The 20,436-nt window shown below is 44.5% G+C and overlaps 1 protein-coding gene and 1 long non-coding RNA gene across 3 annotated transcripts in view; both read left to right on the top strand.

The window, feature by feature from the left end:
* Positions 1-7,574, top strand: part of MBD2 (methyl-CpG binding domain protein 2) — a 41,496-nt gene extending 33,922 nt beyond the window's left edge. The window contains exons 6-7 of one of the 2 annotated variants that reach the window (XM_087772733.1): positions 4,810-4,950; positions 7,094-7,574. In XM_087772733.1, the coding sequence (XP_087628859.1) occupies positions 4,810-4,939 (130 nt within the window). In that variant the 3' untranslated portion in view covers positions 4,940-4,950; positions 7,094-7,574. Of the gene's footprint in view, positions 1-86; positions 190-4,809; positions 4,951-7,093 lie in introns of those variants that run through there. The other variant, XM_087772734.1, reaches the window with a different exon arrangement.
* Positions 7,575-13,580: 6,006 nt separating this feature from the next.
* Positions 13,581-16,443, top strand: LOC148053777 (uncharacterized). The gene is made up of 3 exons (XR_015707909.1): positions 13,581-14,377; positions 15,103-15,236; positions 16,017-16,443. It is a non-coding gene; the product is annotated as an uncharacterized LOC148053777 (long non-coding RNA).
* Positions 16,444-20,436: the final 3,993 nt, after the last annotated feature.

The following is a 20,436-nucleotide window of genomic DNA, read 5'->3' as shown; positions in this document are numbered from 1 at the left end:
GCTGTATGATCCTTGATCCAAGCTAGTCAGCTGTAGCTTAGTCCCTCACAATATTCCTCAACACCCTATACAAATCTCGCTTTCAGTATGACAGACCAAAGCCACAAGAACTAAATGTGCCAAAGGAAGAATATGAGAGATCAAGAATGTTTCCGCAGTCTGAGCTCTCCTCAAGAATAAGAAAATTGTAAGGTAAAGTGGTGTGTGTGGCAGGGAGGCAAAACCCTAAAGAATCCGTATCAGTCTTGGCTATGAGGTGAACTTTCTGACTCCGGATCTAAAGAGGAGTTTAATAGGGAGTACATCAGGAAAGCACAGTAACAAGGCGTCGGAGAACTTCTGTAATTACCATTTAGAGTAAGCTGGCTCAGCAGTGGTTAACTTCTGCTGAGAGGGGAGGAGGAGATGGGAAAGATCTATTGGAAGCGATGTGTCGGGGAGTGTCGGGGAGGTGTATGTGTGTGTGTGTGGAATTAGCAGGTGCCCCTGAACCTGAGTTTACTATAATACAGCAAATACAGTCAACAGACTAGTAATGAATTCTCCTTTCAGCAGTGCATCTCAGATCTGCTTAGTGGAAGACTTCTGGAATCCCTCCTGCTGAGAAGCTCTAGAGAATGTTTTTCATAAAAACAGAGTAAACGTTACTGTAAGCACTTACGGTGATGGCTCTCGATTAGAGTGTCTCCAAAAAATGCTGTATTTGAATGTGCTGGGAGAGCAGGGGAAAAGGGGTATTACCTCCCTCGTGACACGCAGGGAGGTGGGGCTGGTGTTCAGACAAGGACAAGTTGATTCTGTGGACTTTTCCCATCTAATCTGACACTGATCTTAAACATAAAGATACCTTTGTGTTTCTGCTGCAGCTAAATGCTGTTACTAGAGCTATACGCAATTTTTTATTTTGATGACAGTAGATACTGCAGTACCAGCACATAAGGAACTAAATCAGACGGAGCCTTGATAGATTTAACAATATAGAAAAACAGATGGAGAAATCAAAGGGGAGCTTGACACAGTATCGTAGTTTGGTTGCATACAGGAGCGTGGCATCGCACACGTCTTTAAAGCATGCGCACATCACTTAGTTGTGTGGGCTGAGAAGAGTGCAAGTAGCGAGGACAAATAAAATCATTCTAAGCACTAAGAAAACCATCTGAACGCAGAGCTATGCGCAATCCTGTTGTGTAAAGCAATTCACCGCTGAAAATAAGGTCAGAATTGGAATTGGGGGCTTGTGGATTTCTGCGTTAGGAGTAACGTGTCTTTAATTTGAGCTTGCTTTCGAAGGCAATAGTACTTGAACTCAAGGGTTGTGGCTTGCTGGGAGGAAGGCTGAAAAGAGCAAGTGGCCAGGGAGCTGCTTCGCAGCGACGCAGCTGGCGAGGCGAGGAGGATCGGCGCAGGCTGCTGCTGCGTGGGAGCTCCATCGCCAGGACGGTGCCGGGGAGCTGTGGAGCTGAAGGGCCGAGGGCCGGTAGCGAAGAGTGGGTGCTTGTGAGCAGCACGCTGGCCTTCCCTGGCAGCACTGCTAACCCTGTCGCCTTCATGGGCTAAAGCAGTGTTGCTGAATATTGCTGTGATAAATTAGCATAAGAAGTCAAATTAATCAGCTTGAATGGAGATACTCTTAAGTCCTAGAGTTTTACTTAGTGTTAAAGAAGAGCACTTTTTATTACTAGTCTTGCTATTGGTTCTTAAACATCTGCTCTTGGTAGTTCATGTGCTTTAAAAGTCATATTACTTGTATAAAAAGAGCTATGTTTTTAATACTTAAAAACTCTGTTTGCTAGAAGACCAGACTCTTCAGGACTCGAGTGCTGTGAATTATTTTTCGGTTGTTGCTCCCTAGGAGATCAAGTAGCTGGCTGAAAATTTGGAAATGAGGTAACCGGGGAAAGCTATGTCTTCTCGTGAGTTTGGGAAGCAAGACCTGAGCGTAACCTCTGGAGAAGGCCACATACACTGTAAACAGGGAACCTTAAGAACAGAAGCTGGTCTGAGATACAGAAAACTGGCTGTCACTTCTGTGTGTTGTGAGGGTTAAATACTACAGTCCTATGTCCGAGATGGTAGGAAGGGGCTTGTTACAAATCAGGATAACAATTCTGAAATCTAGGACAGGGCTGAGCTTATGCTTCAGCGTGTTTTTCAAAACTTCATCAACACAATAAAGTACATTTAAAAGATCTCAAATAAAGGAGCCTAATGAGGTGGTAAAGCTTATGATTGTTTTGTGCCCGACTCCTCAAAGTTGATATATCAGATATTTGCTGGCCTTTATGTTAGATTCCATGTCTGGCCAACAGGCTCACTGAGGAGCAAAGCAGAGGAGGACCTTGGGAGCAGCAAGAAAGAAAGGATGTTCCGGATTCACTTCTTGTGTGCTTTCTGGCAAGCGCATTCTCTGATTCACACTTATGTTATGAAATATTCGCAGCCTGGAACCGGCCTCCTTTCTTTCCCAGCTCCGCTGGGATCCACTCAGATTACTGAGTGGATAAGGTGGTCTAAATGCCCTGTGACTTTTTTGACAATAGGAGGATTGATGATTACCCTTAAATTCACTGGGTGTGTGATACTTCAGGACTTTTCCATGAGATACACTTAAAAAGCCCAGTGACCAGGCCCATGTTCAAGGAACATTTACGTTTCATTCTTGATCCGTTCTTTGTAAGAGTAAGGAAGTCTCCCTACTGTGCTTTAGTTCATTGGAATTTTCTTCGCACGCTAAAGGGGAGCTTTATAAAGATACTCCAGCAGCTTTCTTCTCTCTTGATTCCATCATTAAGCACTTTTTAAAAGATGCTCTCATTAAGTGTTCATATTTATCATCATAGCCTAAATTAGCCCAAAGTAAGGAACTACCAGGAATCTAGGGAAGGGGTCTGCTGGTGTAAATGGCTATTGACTGTAGTCTGAAGCCTGCTGTGATGGAGTTTGTAGGCTTGTGGAGAGATCCTGCTGTCTTAAAGTCAAAATTCTAAAGCCAAAAAGAGGAAAAATAAAGCCTACTTCAACTATTTATTTTCCATAATCTTTGGCTGGTTCACAGTGTATTCCAACAGTGAGATGGTGACAACTTTTTATAACTGATTTTTTAAAAAAATATATTTCAGCTTAATGTGTGCGCTTGGGATCATTTTCATTCAATTAGCAAATACTGAAGTTGCTACTCTGACTTTGATTTCTCCTTTGTCACACAGGCTCTGCAAAAGATAAGGCATCTTTGGTTTTGTTCGGTTCTCTGCCCCGGGGTTTGAAAGATCACTCTCTAGGCATTGAAAGTTAACAGCTCTGGGACAGTAAGCTGTGTATTGAAGATAGAAAACAAGGATAGAAAACAGCTGGAAGATAGAAAACGAGGATAGAAAACAGCTGGAAGATAGAAAACCAGTTCTGCACTCAACTGCTAGCTTGGTTTTTTTTGTTGTTCTTCCTTTTGCTGCCTCTGTAAGCAGCCAGCCTCCTCTGAAGGACTCGGGGAGCGCTGGTAGCGTCACAGCCGTGGAACTGAATAACCTTCGAGGCTGGTGCTCCTCAGGGCCTTCTGTGGAGCATGTTGGATATCGCTCCTGCTCTTCTAGGATTTGAGGTTCTGTCCTGCCATCCTAAATAGCCGCAGGGAGTTTGCGGCACTAACGCATGTTTTCCTGTGCCTGCTTCTGATGAGTTCTGGCCATTTTTAAGCATATATTTCGTTTAAAGATTTCCTTTTTTGGAAAACATGGCTTGATCAAGCGAGTGGATTTTCATGTAAAAAACCCCTGGGTCTGAGGCAAAATTTGTGTTCTCTTGGGAAAGCTTCAAAAGAGGACTTCTTGTTTTCTGGTAACGTTTGGAACTAAATATTACCTTCCAAATGAAATATTGAATCAAAATATCTTACATTTATATTGATATTGAGGTAATATTTTCGAATTAACTTTCCCCAGGGACACAAACCTTTGTTTCATCAGAAGTTGCTGCCATCTTAAATGCATCGCTGACTAGTAGATAAGACTGAAGAGATAGGTAGGAGCAATTAAATAAATAAATGGAAACAGGGAAGCTCCTGGAGGTTCTTCCCCTGCTCACACATTGTGTGGACTTGGAGTTGGTTCTTTGAGCACTTAGAAACCTACTGTCCTGTAAAGGTGCTCCTGATGTACACACCCTTACGCTGGGACAGAAGAAAATTGCCTCGGATCTCCTTTACAGTGCTCATGACGGGAATCTCCTGCTATGATTTTACCCTAAAATGTCTCTGCTAAAGAAAAAAAAGGGAAAAGCCAGTCTGACAAAGATAGTCCAGTGGGATATTGCTCCATTAACTTTCTCTTTGGTCTTTTCTGATATCTAATTCGAGGGTGGAAGATCATATGTCACATTTAATCCTTCTATCGCTGTATGAGGAGAAAGTAAACCATGCACACTAAACCAGAGAGGTTTCTGGCTCAGAGTGCTCTCAGGTTTAGTGCCAAACGCTGTCTGTCTGCACGTGTAGGTACTAAGGGAATAAAACAAGTCAATAAGGATTTAGAGAGGTGGTCGATGCCCCAAGCCTGCCACTGTTTAAGAGGCATTTGGACAACGCCCTTAATAAAATGCTTTAACTTTCGGTAGGCCCTGGAGGGGCCAGGCAGCTGGACTAGATGATCATTGTCCGTCCCTTCCAACTGGAACTATTCTATCTTATTCTGTTCTAAGTTAAAGTAAGAGTTGAGAAACCAGTCCTAAGTCATTGTTTATGCAAGTGTTATGCTCCCAGCCTGCTAGTATACTTGAAGGACTGATGTTTCTGCCCCTTCTTCCCTTCTCTCCCTTCAGAAAACAAGAAGAGCGGGTGCAACAAGTGCGTAAAAAACTGGAGGAAGCACTAATGGCCGACATTTTGTCACGAGCGGCTGATACAACAAAAGATCTAGATGTAGAAATGGATAATGGAGATGAAGCATAAAAAAAAATCAGGTGAGTCGGATCTCCTGGAGACACACTCTGAGATTTACCTGTCTCAGCTGCTGGCAATCACTCAGCAGTCGTTCGATGGACAGTAGTGTAACACACACAAGCGGTCCTGCTTTCTCCCCGCACGTATGTGAGCTGACAGGCACTATTTCAGCCGAACACGAGGGTGGTTTTGCATATATAGACATGAACATCCTCACATGAAATGCTACCTGGATCACCAGGGAGGAAAACCCAGTGTTTTTCATCCTTTACGGCAAAGACCCATCTCTAGAAATGGTTGCTGGTATATTTTCTGGTACTTAATACTTGATGTGAAACTGGGGTAAAGCAATCAAAGTCACGGGCCTTTTTCTGTTCTTCAAAATCGAATTTAGTAAAATTACATAACAAATCCCTGAAGCTTTTCTATTTATTTTTAAATGGATAATACCTCTACAAATTAATTTTCCGAGGCATCTTCCTGTATCTTATACCTGTTTACAGTCCTGATCTGTGGATTGGCCAAACACTCTCTTAAAAAATCTTTTTTTTTTCTTTAATCATCTGCAGAAGAATGGCAATTCATTCTGTTATTTCCACTGAGCTCGTAGTGCTCATTTATGAAACCGCACGGCTTTGAGATCTGACCTTTTCATAAGGAGTTAGCAGAAATTTTAACAACTAAGAATTCTGTCTGGAGATGGTTGTGTAATTTTAAAGGAATTAATTTCATTTTTTTTTTGTTCTGGAGTTACTACCCACAAGGGAAAAGAATATGTGTATTTCCTATTTGACAGATACAAAGGAGTTAACTTTTATACAATTATGAATGCTATGTCCAGGTAACTTGTAGACAGAGGATGGAAGTTTCCAGACCGTGACCTGCTTTAGCAAGGCTGCTGAACGTTCAAACCGATATTCAAACCCTAGCGTAGAGTGGTAATTCCATGGCATTTTGGCTCCCCCCTGTATGAAGAATACGAGCCCGATGCACCCAACAGCCAGGTGTTATTTTTGCACTCGCTATCTGGACTGATACAAGGGTGTGTTGCTTGAGTAAATTCTTATAATTAGAAACAAAATGTATTTATAATGTACCCACCAGCCCCTGAATACTCATGTTTCTAATGCACAGATCATTTTTATTACTTCAAGTGTCAGTGCAACACAAAGGGAAATTTGGTCTTTAATTTGTGGACAAGAGCTATTTGCCAGTGTTATTTAGTCCGCTGAACAGGCCAGTAGTCTTGATGTTTCCCAGGCTACTAGAATCTTTTAATTACTTTAAGTTACAGCTATTTACTGTTAAACTCTTAATCCCTGAGTATTTCTCCTATAGAAGTCTAATTATGGATAACTTTAAAGGAAGTCAAGAAAGACCATTGGTTTAAGATGTGAAATTTCAAACCTTTGCCATTTTAGAATCAAATTGTCAATTTGATTTTTTAAATTTAGCATAAGAGAATTATTTTGTAGGGGAGTCATACAGTTATTTATTTTTGCACTGGTACTGTGGTTCTCTGCAGAAATCAGGTGGATCAGCAGACCTTGAGTTTCACCAACTTGTGAACTCCTTATATATTTACATGTACGCAGGCAGCGTACGTGTAAATGTACATATGTTGGCTACGTTCTAAAAAACTGCTTTTTTTGTAGCTTTAATTGTAGACTTGAACAAGATTTTTGAGTAAATGGATTAGTTAATGTAAAATAGCTTGAAAGATGCAAGTTTTTTTTTTTTTTTCCCTTTATACAGACTAAAGTTCCAGTATGATCTTTTTATATTAAGAAACTTTTTATGTACCCATTATGCTGTATTTAAAAAACAAGAATTCAGAGCAGTGATTTAAGGCCGTAATGAAGCAGCGCAGCAGCCTGGGTAATGTGCCAGGAGGGAGTGTGGTGAAAGAGGCTGGATGTTAAAAGCGTGTTATATACGCAGGCTGTGCTTAATGAAAAAGTAACTAGGCATCTGTGGGACTCTTAACGACTGAGTAGCTACTTACATTGTATTAATTTTTTGTTACCCACTTATGAACTATTTATGGTGTGCTCTTAATAGGGAACTGAAACGCAGCTGTAACTGCTCCAACAAAGGCGTTCTAATGGATGCAACCATCAGCCTTTACTTTTCCAAAAGGGATTCTTTCTTTCTCTTTTACAGGTACTTTTAACTGACTTATCCCAGGAGGAACTTCCTAAAAGACAGAGGCACTTTCTCCTTTGGTCTTTCGTTATAAGAAGAAATGGACCCATGCACATTTATATAGCTTTCTAATAGCATTAAAACCAATGCCTTTTTTAGACTCCTATTTTTGATGTATATATCTTATTTGAAAAGCAACTTTATTTTGTGTCCTATGACTTAAAGTCCTTTTTTAAGTATCGAACGTTACCCTTAATCTAAAGCTGAGCTTTTGATGCCAGGTTGCAAACCTACTGGAATTATATTGCCTGTACTAAATATTTGTTTTTCCTGTGGTTTTTGGTAAGGATGGATCAGAAGAACAGAATGATTTCCCAATTAAAGATTATTGTGACTCTGTATATAAACAGATTTTTATACCTATGGGTGAAAGCACCTGTACATTCTTCCGTCATCACTGTAAAGATAAATAAATGATTATATTCCAAGCAGTTGAAAACTTGTTGTGTTGTGGATGGAGTAAGCAAAGAACGTCCCTGCTCGTACGTCACTGTTCTCTTGGCCAGGTACGGGCTAGGCTGGGAAGACCGTGTATCACCAAGTGCTGCCTTTGCCCAGAGCACTGCCTCAGGAAATCTGTCTAAACTCGGGAGCAGCCGTGGATTTTTCAGCCGAGGTGAAATACAATTGCGTATTTCCTTGAGAAAGGAGACTCCTAAAAATAAGGAGCCAGCCTGACTTTACAGAGTTCCGCTTCGAGGTCAAAGTGAGCCTGTAACGAAAGCGTCTTCGGTGCAGAATGCAGCAGGTGCCGAAACCTGGGCTTATTTCTGTCTTCCTGAGAAAGCAGTTAGGACGTCAGGGTGGCTTACGGCACTGCCAAGATTTCTGTGAAGTGAGTTGGGTCTTGCACAGTTCATCAGAAAACTCAGAAATAATCAAAAAAATCTGAGCGGGTTTGCTGAACTTCACTGGAGCTTTAAAGACAAAATTGCTTGGCAGGTCAGCGTAGTTCCAGGGTCAGCATGAAGTCTCCATGTCTAGTAATGCGTCATGCTGCTCTGCAGCCCGCGGTGGGGGAGCTTTTCCGTCGCCTCCGGAGTCTCTCTTCTCTCCGTACAATACCAACGGCCAGAGGGAGAGCAGAGAGACAGGTGATCTTGCTGCAGGATTTCCCGGGCTGGGGGCGGGCTGGGAATCAAGACAAATTGTCATTTTTTTTTTTTTTGAAGTAGCTTCCTTCAGTTTATAATCGGGCAGAATAAAAGAGAGTAATGGATCTGGTCTTTTCCAGCCTGGTGACAGACTGGGGAGCGCTCACACTCCCTCCCCAAGAGAAGGATGGAGCCTGTTACTAATGGGCTTCTTTGAAATTGGAAAGAAGCTATGTTCCCAACAAATTATCCTTATGTGGCGAGTTTCCTGAAGCTTGCTTTTCGGGAATGTAAGTACGCTGCGCTACCTAGGAACTTTTCAGAATGCAAGGTAAGGGTTTGACAGAAGAAATTCAGAAAGTATATACATATATATATATCTCAGTTTATATTTTTATTCTAATTCCAGAGTTGGTTTGTGTAATTACTGATCAAAGAGTTCATGAACGAGGACGTGAGTGACTTCTCCTGTGTAGCTGTGCGCTGCAGGCTCATTTTAGGGATGAAAATGCCAGGACATTACTCTTCACGCGACTGTAAGTTAAAGTGCAATAAAACCAGCACAGAAGTGGCTTTAAAAGGCTCTTCCCGATTAAAATATTTCATGTAGGAGCAAAAAGCAGACACAGCCCTTTCAGAAGAAAGGTGACTCTTAATAGTAACCGTTTAACTGTGCCTTGTAGTTGTTTGCTGTTCATTACACCAATATTAACATTTAAAGCCCTCGGGGCCAGGGGGTTTGCCCTGGTCTTGGCGTACAAAACCTCTGGTGCTGCCAGTCTGGGCTGTGCTGCCCCGATCGTGCTGCAACACCTCCCCGGCGGGCGCAGAAAGCCACGCCGGCCGTTGTAGCTCCTGTGACATGTTGCTATGCTGTTTAACATGTTTTACTTCTTAATGATGTCTCTTATCACTTCTTTTTAGTGAGTAACCCCCATTACTAAAGGTAGCTGAAAAGCCCTGGGGGAAGAAAGGGCCTCTCTTTTTTAACAAAAAGATGTTCTCTGTCAAAACTAGAAAGCTTTGTATTCAAACCCAAGAAGTTTCCAAAGTTTGGACTCGGATTTGAAAAAAGACTTTCCACTAATGGTTTCATCACCTTTCTGTCAAAATCGTGGTTCTGACGGAAGCCTTTCGCCTGTTGGCAGTAAGATGGTATATCAGTACTAAGACGACAGATGCTAATCCACTGTAGTGATGGCTTAGCGATCCTTGGAGCGGCTTGGAATGGACTGATTTTCTGGGTTTAGTGATATTTTTCTCTCTGGAAATCAGCAAGACCACCGCGAGGGAAGGGCATCGCCAGCCTATAGCTCCAAACCGTGGTGGACCTGGTGCACCTGCCCTGGGCAACTGCTGCTCTTACCTTCTGAACAGAGATTAAATGGTTTAACTGGTTAACTGGTGCTGGGGATGGTGGCGGTTACAGGTTATTCCGGATACAGGATCCCACATCTCGACGCCTCCCCACCCTGCAGGATGCGCTAACCCTCATTTCATGCACCGCACAGGGATATTCCTTAGGCTCCCAACTAAAGCCATTCCCCTTTTGAGAAAATACTACCAAATTCTGCCTGCCATGCTAACTACAGCCGCAGGAGAGAGAACGGGAAAAGGCTTTCCAGGTTCCTTGGCCCCCTCGCTGCTGCTGCAAGCAAGCTTGTTTCCCTCAGACCTTGGCCACGCTTTCCGGTACGGTACCTCGCCATAGTCCAACGGAATTTGAATTTATCCTTAACAACCTTCATCATTCTCTTATACCCTTTAAAAAAGTAGATTATTAATAATTTTGGCTAATGTTTTAGTACTCTCAGCGTAGCTTAGCTTTATACTGTCGCGAATAAATTCGACAAACAATATAAGCTGCAGTTATGTAAAATTCTGAATGCACTTTTTCATATAGAAGCAGGTGTCAAACCAAGAAAATGGGAATGATTCAGTTCCTACTGGAAGGAGCCATTCTCATCTGAAGAACTCGGAAAGTTCACAGCACCCAGGGCTCTGGCACCCACCCTCCGCACATCAACGAGTGCCAGCTGCGTGCAAAAACAGACTCACAACTAGTTCGAAACCACTATTTTTCTCTATTTTCTCAGTATTCACTGGAACAAGAACACCCTTGGATCCAAAAATTAGCTTTTCTCATCTGGAGAGCAGATGACGGAGCCAAGGGCTCAGCAGCTCCTTGCTTTGCAGCAGGATGGGAAAGGGCCATTCCATCAGCGTCGCTGCTCAGCTGCGTTCTCCGATCGAGCTGCCACAACCGTGTTGTATTATAAGGGATGAAATGATGTCCCTGAGCATTAAGGTAACTCCAGGATCGGGTTGTACCAGGCAGAGCGCATCTCTCGCGTGCAGACGGCAATTTGGGAATCCCATTACGTGAGTTGCAATTCCCTTCACATATTGTAAGAATGAAAGGCTTGGCAAACGCTAAATTTGCTTCAGGAAAGTTTTCTGTCCCTTCTCCCTGTCTCATTGTAGAGCTCTCGCTACCTCTGCCGCCAAATATGTGCGGAAAGGAAGGATGTGATTAGGTTGCCCACAAACTTCTGCCAGCCATTGGCACGTGAGTGATTGCATCTCTCCGTGCAAGCAGAATTTTCCTCCCAGAACATTAAACCTGCCTGCTTGCATACGCATTACAACACTCATTTCTGATTTTCTTTCCAGCAGGGACGTGTTCATATGCTGGTTTTTGTTAAACTTTTGGGTAATAAATACGATTTGCAACTCATGCATGTTATTTAGTTGCTACAGTTCCTTAAAAGATGAGTCAGTTCCCTTCCTCGGTCACTGGGACTCCTCCTCCTCTCTCTCCCCTGGTCCTGGTCGAGGACTGCTTTGTAAAGCAAACCCTTAAAGGTACCTTCGTGAAATAACTGTATTTAATGTGAGATCAGCAGTTTAGGTCAGGGTCCTTACACAGAGGAGGAGCTAAACAGTTTCCTCCGTCTTTTGTTTGTAGCCCTTCCCTGGAGACACTGGAGGCTGCTGACCACAACTGTTTGTGACCACAGCTCACCCAGATCTCCCCTCCGTGGTTATTTAGATTTTGTTTACATTACCTGCCTTAACGTTTAGTCCTTGGAGGAGCTCAAGCACGATCTACATTAGGCAATCACTGTCACCTTGCGTGTGGATACAATATTTACAGTGTATTTTGAGCATAGAAGTGGCTTGCGTTTCATATATAGGGGTAGCTGCCGACTTCCCGTGCAGGTACACGCTCTGTTTGCTGGGATCAGACCATAGAGGTTCACTGGGCACAATTAAAGAGAAATTAAGATCACCTTTAAATTTGAAGCAGCCTCTTTAATACAACCAAAACAAAATCAGGTACTCCAGGTAAGTAGTTCTATGTAAGTAGTTCTTCCTTTGGGCTCTCAAGGAGGTGGAATTATTTCTCAGGCAGCAAAATGCTCAACTCTTCCTTCTCCTTCCTTTGTGATTTGCCTGGAGATGAAGTCCAAAAGCCAACTTGAGAAAAGCCGTGGTGCGGAATACATCGCCACCTTCTAGACAAAAGCATCCGCTGGGTGGTGGAGCAAATGCCCCTGATCCCAGCAGCGGGGATCTTTACAAAGGGATGGGGTTAGGGACGCAGGAGACGTTTGGGTGCATGCGTCTGCATCGTCTTTCACATCGCCTATCTTTTGAGGCAGGTGTTGCTTAAAAATAATGCAGTAGTCTTTTGGGGGTTGCTAAAATTCTGTCCTAAAGTACACCTCAATGAGACGAGCAGCTGGTTTTTCATTGACTTCAGAAGAACTGAGGTACGTGCTTTCGTTTTTATATCCACACCGGAAGGATTGGCTTTTTGCTAACTTTTACGTCGAAAGTTTAACGACTTCTCCGGTAAAGCTGAGCTCGCTTCATTGATGCATCACTGGTTGCATCTTCAGTGAACTTCCAGGGTTAGTAGCTTTGCTCACATATTTCCTGCAGCTTTGGATGAGAGCTCCAGCTTCACAGTTAAAATCTGCACTCATGCATTGGTCCTGAAATCAATTAAATGCTAATGATCAAGTAGTCTAAACTGGAGATCTACTTGAAAAAGGGATGCGTGGCAACACGTTGTCTGGGACTGGGTAGGGATGGTAGCTATTTTTTCCAACAGGCTACCAATAAATTGGCCAGACAAGATGTCCAGGCACTTGCAGCACCGCAGGCAGTTGACTGTCCCTAGGTTTCCCTAGGGCAATCTTACATATTGCCCAATTTGTCCATCAAAAGGTACAAGTACCTCTCCATGCTATCGCAGACTCCCGTCCCCGCTGCCTGAAGCCTCTGCAGGGACAGAGGCTGGAGAGCAGGCTGGGACGGGTGCACTCCACCCCTTGACCAGACCGGCGGTGGTTTGGTGCAGGCACCAGAAGAGGCAAAGCCCTGAGCTGTAGCCAGGCCGTGAACTCCTCATGTTTCAATCTGTTCTCTGAAAACCCACAAAGGAGCAGAGCGACTCCTGTATCAAGGAACAAAGAAAGTTGTGGGTGCAAGGAGTCTCCTGCGTACCTTTCCTATCACATGTGATTTGACTACAAGCCAACCACTTCATCCTATAAATAAGACAGCCTAAGTGAGCCTTCTTTGAGCTCTCCGGTGATCTCCCCTTGAGCTGGGATGCCTCTCAAGGTTGCTCCTCGAGGCAGAAACACCTTTTACCAGCAACAGATCTTTGGTAAGCGACCGATATCGTGCATAACCTTGTAGTATGGTAACTTTGATTTTGTCTTGGTAACTTTGTTTGCATGCTGAATTGATGCTAATGAAACATTACATAAACTTTGCAGGTACAATCCCTTAGACATAAACCGTTGTCCAAGTCTGAGAGTAAGATTGGACCTAGCCACACCTAAGCTCCATCAGGAGTTTAGAAAGCAAGGGGGTCTACTCTGAACCTCATGACTCAATGGGAGGGTCTTCCTTACTCTTTGTATTTCTTCCATTGTCCAAGACTGAGACTAGGATTGGATCCAGCCGCACTTAGACTCCTCTCTGAGGAGGAGTTTAGAAAGCAAGGGGGTCTACTCTGAACCTCGTGCCTCAACGGGAGGGTCTTCTTACTCCTTGTATTTCTTCCATTAGACATAAACCGTTGTCCAATTCTGAGAGTAAGATTGGACCTAGCCGCACCTAAGCTCCATCAGGAGTTTAGAAAGCAAGGGGGTCTACTCTGAACCTCACGACTCAACGGGAGGGTCTTCCTTACTCTTTGTATTTCTTCCATTAGACATAAACCGTTGTCCAAGACTGAGACTAGGATTGGATCCAGCCGCACTTAGACTCCTCTCTGAGGAGGAGTTTAGAAAGCAAGGGGGTCTACTCTGAACCTCGTGCCTCAACGGGAGGGTCTTCTTGCTCTTTGCATCTCCGGTCTCTCTGCGACTCATTCTAACTGGAGTGTAACTCAATTTTCTTTTGTACGATTCTTCCATGCAGTAATGAATAGCGTGAACTTTGCCGTCGAACTTTGTTAAGTCGCACTTTTACAGCATCATATTAAAACCGCTTTTGCTAATACCTCTGTCGGCGACTCCTTAAGCGTTGTAAATCATCCACTCGCGACAGAGCCGAGAGAAAGCAGAAGATGGAAGGGGATTTTTTCCCCTCCATCCCTTGCAATCCTTTCCCTTCACCGAGGAAAAAGCCTTTCCCGACGGCGGCAGTTGGGGCCGAAGCCTCTAGAGGTCGGTGCAGCTCAACCAATGGCCCCGGCAGCGCAGGCAGCGCAGGCAGCGCAGGCAGCGCTCACCTCAGCCTTCCGACGGGCAGCGCTCCTGCCAGACCTGCCTGCCCCGCTGCTGCAGGCAGAGCTGGCAGCAAGCCCCCCTCTCACCGGCCTGGGACCCACCTGGGTCGGGGGCTGGGAAGAAAAATGAGTTTATCCTGCCCGCAGAGCACCCGTGGGCAGCCCGAGCGCCCCGAGAAACAGGGCAGGAATGGGGTGGCCCATGGAGAAGTACCAGACAGCAGCAACAGCTGAAGGTAAATGTGTTGAACACCCCTCTTTTCCATTCTTTTCCAGAACTATGATCGGCTGATTTTTGTGACCTGCCTATTGACTCTTCTGGGACATGCCGTATAAGTCCAGCTCTAGAAATTCAGCTGTAATCCTGCTTTAGCATCACGTGTTCCTGAGTACGAGGTGAGAAAGCCATCGACGGGTTCCCTACAAAAGCACGCATGAGGGAGGGAGGATGGCAAGGAGATCATCAGATACACCGAAGGCTTCAGCTCTGGGCTGAAATGTCCCCATTCTGCTGCAATTCCACTAAAGGACTTTTGGTGAATTCGATGCAAAGTATATTGTGGCCTAAAAAGAGAAATGTTTGGACAAATACAAGGCTTTGCTGTTTCAATTAAATACTGCAGAGAGTTTGATTCACAGCTCTTTGAAATCAAGGAAAAAAATGGTTGACTAACGGGCTTTAGCCAAGGTTATTTTTCAAGGCAGTTCTCAATTTAAATCGAGCCACAGCACCTCTCCGCAGAGCCGCGTCCCGCACAGTGACCCGCGCTCGTTCCCTGCCTTCCCGCCGCTCCCCGCTAGCGAGGGCCTAAGGCTCCCCACCTCCCCGCCGCCGCTGCAGGAGCAAGCCGCGAGGGGCCGATGAAAACAGCCGCGAACACGTAATTAGTTGCACGTTCAATCCTAACTATAAGACTAAAAAAAAGCAACAATTAACACTCAAAACCAGAGCCTGCTCATGCAACCGCCTGGTGACTTACACTATGAATATGTAACAGGACGGATGGCCAGGATTTAGGCGGATTTGGGTTGTTTCAGCGGCGCATCCAGTTGGAAGGAGCCCCTACAACACATCTGTGCTTCGGTGGGAGTTATTTTGAGTTTGGCTTTTTATTTTGCAGGGAGCTGCAGAAATCTGAGCATCCTGACAGTCAGTCTTTAGTTATCTACTGAGGTTTTGGGGAGTTCAGCTGTGCCTGAGCCAACGACTCAACAGTAACTGATGCAATATCTTACACTCGCCGTATTTCAAAGGGTAGGTGCTTAATATTTTCCGATGCCCCAAGTCTTCACTAAGCCTCTGCAAACAGATTTAACTGCTCAGTGGGTAAATGGAAATGTTAGGAGATCCACAATGCAAACATATTTTGCTTGCTTGAAAAATAAGCATTCTGCTCCAAAACATTGTTTTTCCAGGTGGCTTTGCTCTTTACAAAGTTTAACCGAACTAAATTAAAAGATGAAGTCTCTTCTGAGTGAAGATTTTGAATATTTGGTTAAAATATAAAAATGAATCATGCGAGATTTCCAAATTTCTTCTCTTTTGACCAATGATATTTATCCAATTCTAACCAAATTCAGAGATTCGGTGACCTTAAACCTGCATGTGAAAGGCTCTTCTGTTTTGGTTTTTTTTTTCCTGTACCCCTGTGGCTTTCTGTGCTTCTTAGTTTGTCAAAACCAAAATACTTGTAAAGATTTCTGCTCTAGAAATGTTGGGGGCTTTTTGTTTTGTTTTTTTCTGTTTAAACAGAAGGCTTTGCCAGGTCCCTGGTATTCGTTTCTCTCTAGTAAAATGCTCTTTTTAAAAATACGACTGCACTAAGCAGAGATAATACCAGCAAATTCTTCAGGTATAGACAAGGCTGTTAGAAAAATGGAAACTCAATCAGTTTGGGATTAGGCAGCAATATGCCTTTGCTTGGATGACTGCAGCGGTAGATTATTTGAAGCAGAAACCCCCCTATCAGCGCCGAGGCAATATCCACCGCATTACCTGCATTAAAAGGTGAGATCCCACCGATCTGTTTTGCAGGTTTAGGTGCTTCGGAGAAGGCAAGAGTACTGAAAAGAATTTAAAAGGGCATTTGCCAAGCCCAGCTTAGCCAGAAATGCTGCGCGCCTTCTTACAACGACCCGAGGAGCAAGGAATTGTTGCCGTGATTTACAAATATTAGTGGAAAATAAGCCACTGGGAAAGCAAGCCTACCTTGTGTCTCACACCTCTTGGCTTTGGTGAGTCTGAAATAGAGGGAGGCGATGCCTTTACCGGGGTTTGGTGGTTGGGCTCATCGAGCTCATTGTACCTGTGGGGCTGAAAAGTTTCTCTCTACCTGACCCCATCAGTGGATGCTTCAGCTGGAGCCCCATGGCTTTCTCCTCAGGTACTAAGCAGTGGCCTGTGAAATGGGTATGCCGCCTCTTAAATGGGTTTTATATTTTTGACTTGTTAATACCTGCTCATGCAGCTGAATTTGAAGTTGGAAAGTAACAAAAAAAAAGGGAATTGCATTAGCATGAGGCTGAATGAGGTGTGATTCCCACGCGCTTCCCTCTGGCACTGCCCTGCCTGCATACCAAAACGCACTCGGAAAAGTTTCCCGCTGGGGACTGACGGACAAGTTCAGTCCAACCCCCACGGTAGCCTGCAGATGGAATAATGTTTGCTACGGTGTAAAATGATATAAAACAAATTTCTGAGTGCGTGTCCAGCTCAGCAAATAACCTTTATCGCTCCTCAGGTTTTCTTCATCTGGTTTGTATATTTAAAAAAAATAAAAAGAATCTTCTTGCACCTCTATAATGAACAGCGATCTGATAAATATCTTTGTATGGGGTGTGAAAGAAATATTTCTTAAATGTTTTGCTGACAGATGATAAACTGCCAACACCCGATCCGTTATGGACTATTTTAGCACGTACTCATTCTCCGTGCATGAGGCTTGAAACAGAAGTATTGATTCCTGTCTCAGGACAGATTTTAGTCTCTGAATGACTATATTGACATTCGTCTCAGGGGAAAATTTGTAGTGAAAAAATAAGCACTTGCCTCCTCCTGTCAGCGATGTCCTCTTCTCAGAGGTTTCCAGAGAAGGCAGCGTGCAGGAAAGCTCCTCAGATTTACATCCTCAAATGCAGAGACCAGCAGTTTGAGGGATAGTTTAGCATCACTCTGTTTTCAGAACGGATTCCAAATCTCTGGCAGTTTCGTGGTCCCCAATCCCATGTATTTCAACCCAGAAACTCTGTCAGCTTCTGCTAAGTGGCAAGAGTTGCCAGCGTAGCAAGAACTAGTCTTATGGTGCCTTCTTGTTCCCTAGCATCTCTTAACCAGTCTCACATCACTGTGGTGTCACATCACTAAACTTGTCTAGTCTGGAGAAGAGGAGGCTGAGGGGAGCCCTCATCGCTCTCTGCAACTGCCCGAAAGGAGGCTGGAGCCGGGGGGGGTCGGTCTCTTCTCCCCAGTAACAAGCGATGGGACGAGAGGGAATGGCCTCAAGCTGCGCCAGGGCAGGTTTAGGTTGGGTATTAGGAAAAACTTCTTCAGCAGAAGGGCTGTCAGGCCCTGGCCCAGGCTGCCCAGGGCAGGGGCTGAGTCCCCATCCCTGGAGGTATTTAAAAGCTGGGGAGACGTGGTGCTTGAAGACATGGTTTAGTGGTGGACTTGGCAGTGCTGGGTTAACGGTTGGACTCGATGATCTTAAGGGTCTTTTCCAACCTTCACGATTCTATGATTCTATGGTGGCTCATAACTGTCTTTCCTGGTAATTTAATGTTTGTGTAGATAGAAGGCTGGCCACCTTGTTGGTCTGCAGCCAAGCCACCTTGCTGGAGGTTGTAGAAGGTGAGTGTGGTGGGCTGGTGAGTGAAGAGCTGGTGGGTTCAGGGTTACCTCCTTGCTGCAGAAGTCGGTATCAGTGGGCGAGGAGGTGGAGCGCCACGTTATATTCCCCCTATACTGCCAGCTCTGAACAACCAGCACGAGTGAAGAGATGCCTCTTATTTTTCAAAATTCTGTCTCTCGCAGGAGGTGGCCTTCCCTTCCCTGTCTGACCTACTGTGATGTTACACAGCTGCACTGTTTTTATTTAAGTGGAGAAATACATGTAAGATATTCTTTAAGTACTTGACAGAGGCATTGCTATGGTGGGAGTCCAAAAGGAGTAGCATTTGGCTTTTACAATTAAAATCACTGGTGAGAGTTTGCATCCTTAAAGTCCTTTAGAAAGCATCTCCCAAACTGGGGTTGGGAGGCCCAGGCAGTGCGGCGAGCCAGACAGGCATGGTGCTGCTCCGACCACGCTGCCGTCGCGGGTGCTGGGCTCGTCCGAGGAAGGGCCGGGTGGGCAGGCAGCGGCGAGTCCCCTCCAGCTCCCTCTGCAACCACTGCAGAAACTTAAGCGCTTGTGGGTGATGCACAAGGGCAGGAACCAATTAAAAGCACTCCGATTTATCTTCTAAGGGGGGCTATTGCTTTGCAGGGACTTCAGGTGCGCCCCCAGGCAGGGGGCTGCCGCGCCATCTGGGCAAACCTAAGAGCCCCTTTGGGTCCCACCAGCCTGCGGTCGTGTCGTGTCCCTGACTGGCATGGTGCTTGGCGAATAAATTAAATAACACCCTATAAAGACTTGTCTGCGCTTGGAAGTTTGCCAGCAGACCAGTGATGGACTAATTATTCCCAAAAAGTTCTTCCCATGGAGGCCCCCTGTGGAAATTTATGCCAGATTGTAATGATTATTTTTTCATATTTAGCTCAATCCACCTCCAGATGGGGAAAAATTAATGATTTCGGATTGCGAGAGTTCATGCAGGGGTATACCAAAATAACTCTTAGGGAACAACTATTCCAACAATTATTCCAGCAGATCCATTTTGGGAAATTTCCCAGTGCATGAGCACGCCCAAACCTCCCTGCCTTCACGGGGACTGTTAGAGAAACCAGCTCTGCCTTTCCAAGGGTTGGGTCATAAGGGCCACAACAAATGCAACTTAAATATTTTGCTTTTAATAGAAGAATGGAATTAAAATGAAAAGATTAAAATCTGAAGGTGAAAAAGATAAGGGGAAAAAAAAGAGAAGGAAGCAGAACAGGTTTCTGGGGACAGAAGAATTTTTATCATCGTGCTTAAAATTAATCAATATTGTCAATGTTTTACATTTCCAAGGAAAATAACTTTTCCCAATATCTCTCATTCTATGAGTTTCAAGCAAGATATAATTAATCTAATAAATTATCTTTGGTATGAGCCTGATGTTTGCTCAGTCAGTGCTCACAGTTGTGCTCATGTCATTGGAAACTCTTTGTTCCCAGCACAGAGTAATGTGAAACATTTATTTGTATGGGAAAATCGTACAGAGTTTTTATAATCTATTGTTGGTTTTGTAGTTGGTTAATCAATAAGTGCGAATGCCATTTTTGTAATACTATTATGTAAAATATAATTTTTAAAGTGACACTTTTATGGGTGTGCAAAAACATTTTTTCAATTAAACCCTTGGAAACCTTTCAGAGACGTCTTTCACGGGCAGGTTTTTAAAACCCAAATTCAAAATTTCGTAGAGGACTTAAACCCTTCTGCTTGGTTCTAGACTGTTGCTTATGAAATTTCAAAAGTAAGTCTTGGATGTTATAGATCGTCCATTCTGGAGCCTCATTTTATTAACAAGAATAGAATAGAGTAGAGTGGAGTAGAGTAGGGTAGGGTAGAGTAGGGTAGAGTAGAGCAAGGTAGGGTAGGGTAGGGTAGAGTAGAGTAGGGTAGGGTAGGGTAGAGTAGAGTAGAGTAGAGTAGAGTAGAGTAGAGTAGAGTAGAGTAGAGTAAGGTAGAACAGGACAGAAGTGCAGATGTAGGTGCCGTTGGGCTGCGAATGCCCCGCCGTGGAGCACACCTGGGGTGGGCAAGCAGAGAGGGGCCAGTCCTTGCCCCCTCGCCCAGGCAATGCCCCAGTCCCACGCAGGACACGACGCCGGTGGGGTGGCTTTGCATCCCCTGGGATGCTGCTGTTCTGGGATATAAACTAGTCAGGTGTTGGAAAACCCTGGGTAGTCCTTGCTACTATTTGCACTGCAAGGTTTGGTAAAGATTCCTCTTCTGCACGACAGTTTGAATCCCAGCACCGGGTCATATTGACTCTCTCTGCATTTAAAGCTGCACAAAGCGCTCTTTTTCTGGCTGGTGATGACAATATCTTATTCCTTCAGCATCCACAGCCTGATTTTACCCTTTGATGCATTTTCAAGAGCGAGTCTGCATGTGTGTGTCATGTATCTGCAATCTTATGCCCTCTTAAAAGTAACAGTAGAGACGTCTCACCTTGAGTTTTCTGAGGTCAACCCCAGCAGCGATGTCCGCAGTGCCAGTCACTGGCAGGGTCTGTTCACATCCATCTAAGGGGTGACTCTGTCCCTAAATTAGGGAGTGTGAAGAAATCGTGTGAGAGCATTTTATTAA

Source organism: Nipponia nippon, unplaced genomic scaffold (genome assembly GCF_047370975.1).
Source record: "Nipponia nippon isolate SJK-2023a ecotype South Korea unplaced genomic scaffold, ASM4737097v1 scaffold_37, whole genome shotgun sequence".
Classification (NCBI taxonomy): domain Eukaryota; kingdom Metazoa; phylum Chordata; class Aves; order Pelecaniformes; family Threskiornithidae; genus Nipponia; species Nipponia nippon.
The sequence above is the reverse complement of the archived record's forward strand: the minus strand, read 5'-3'. Positions and strand labels throughout refer to the sequence as shown.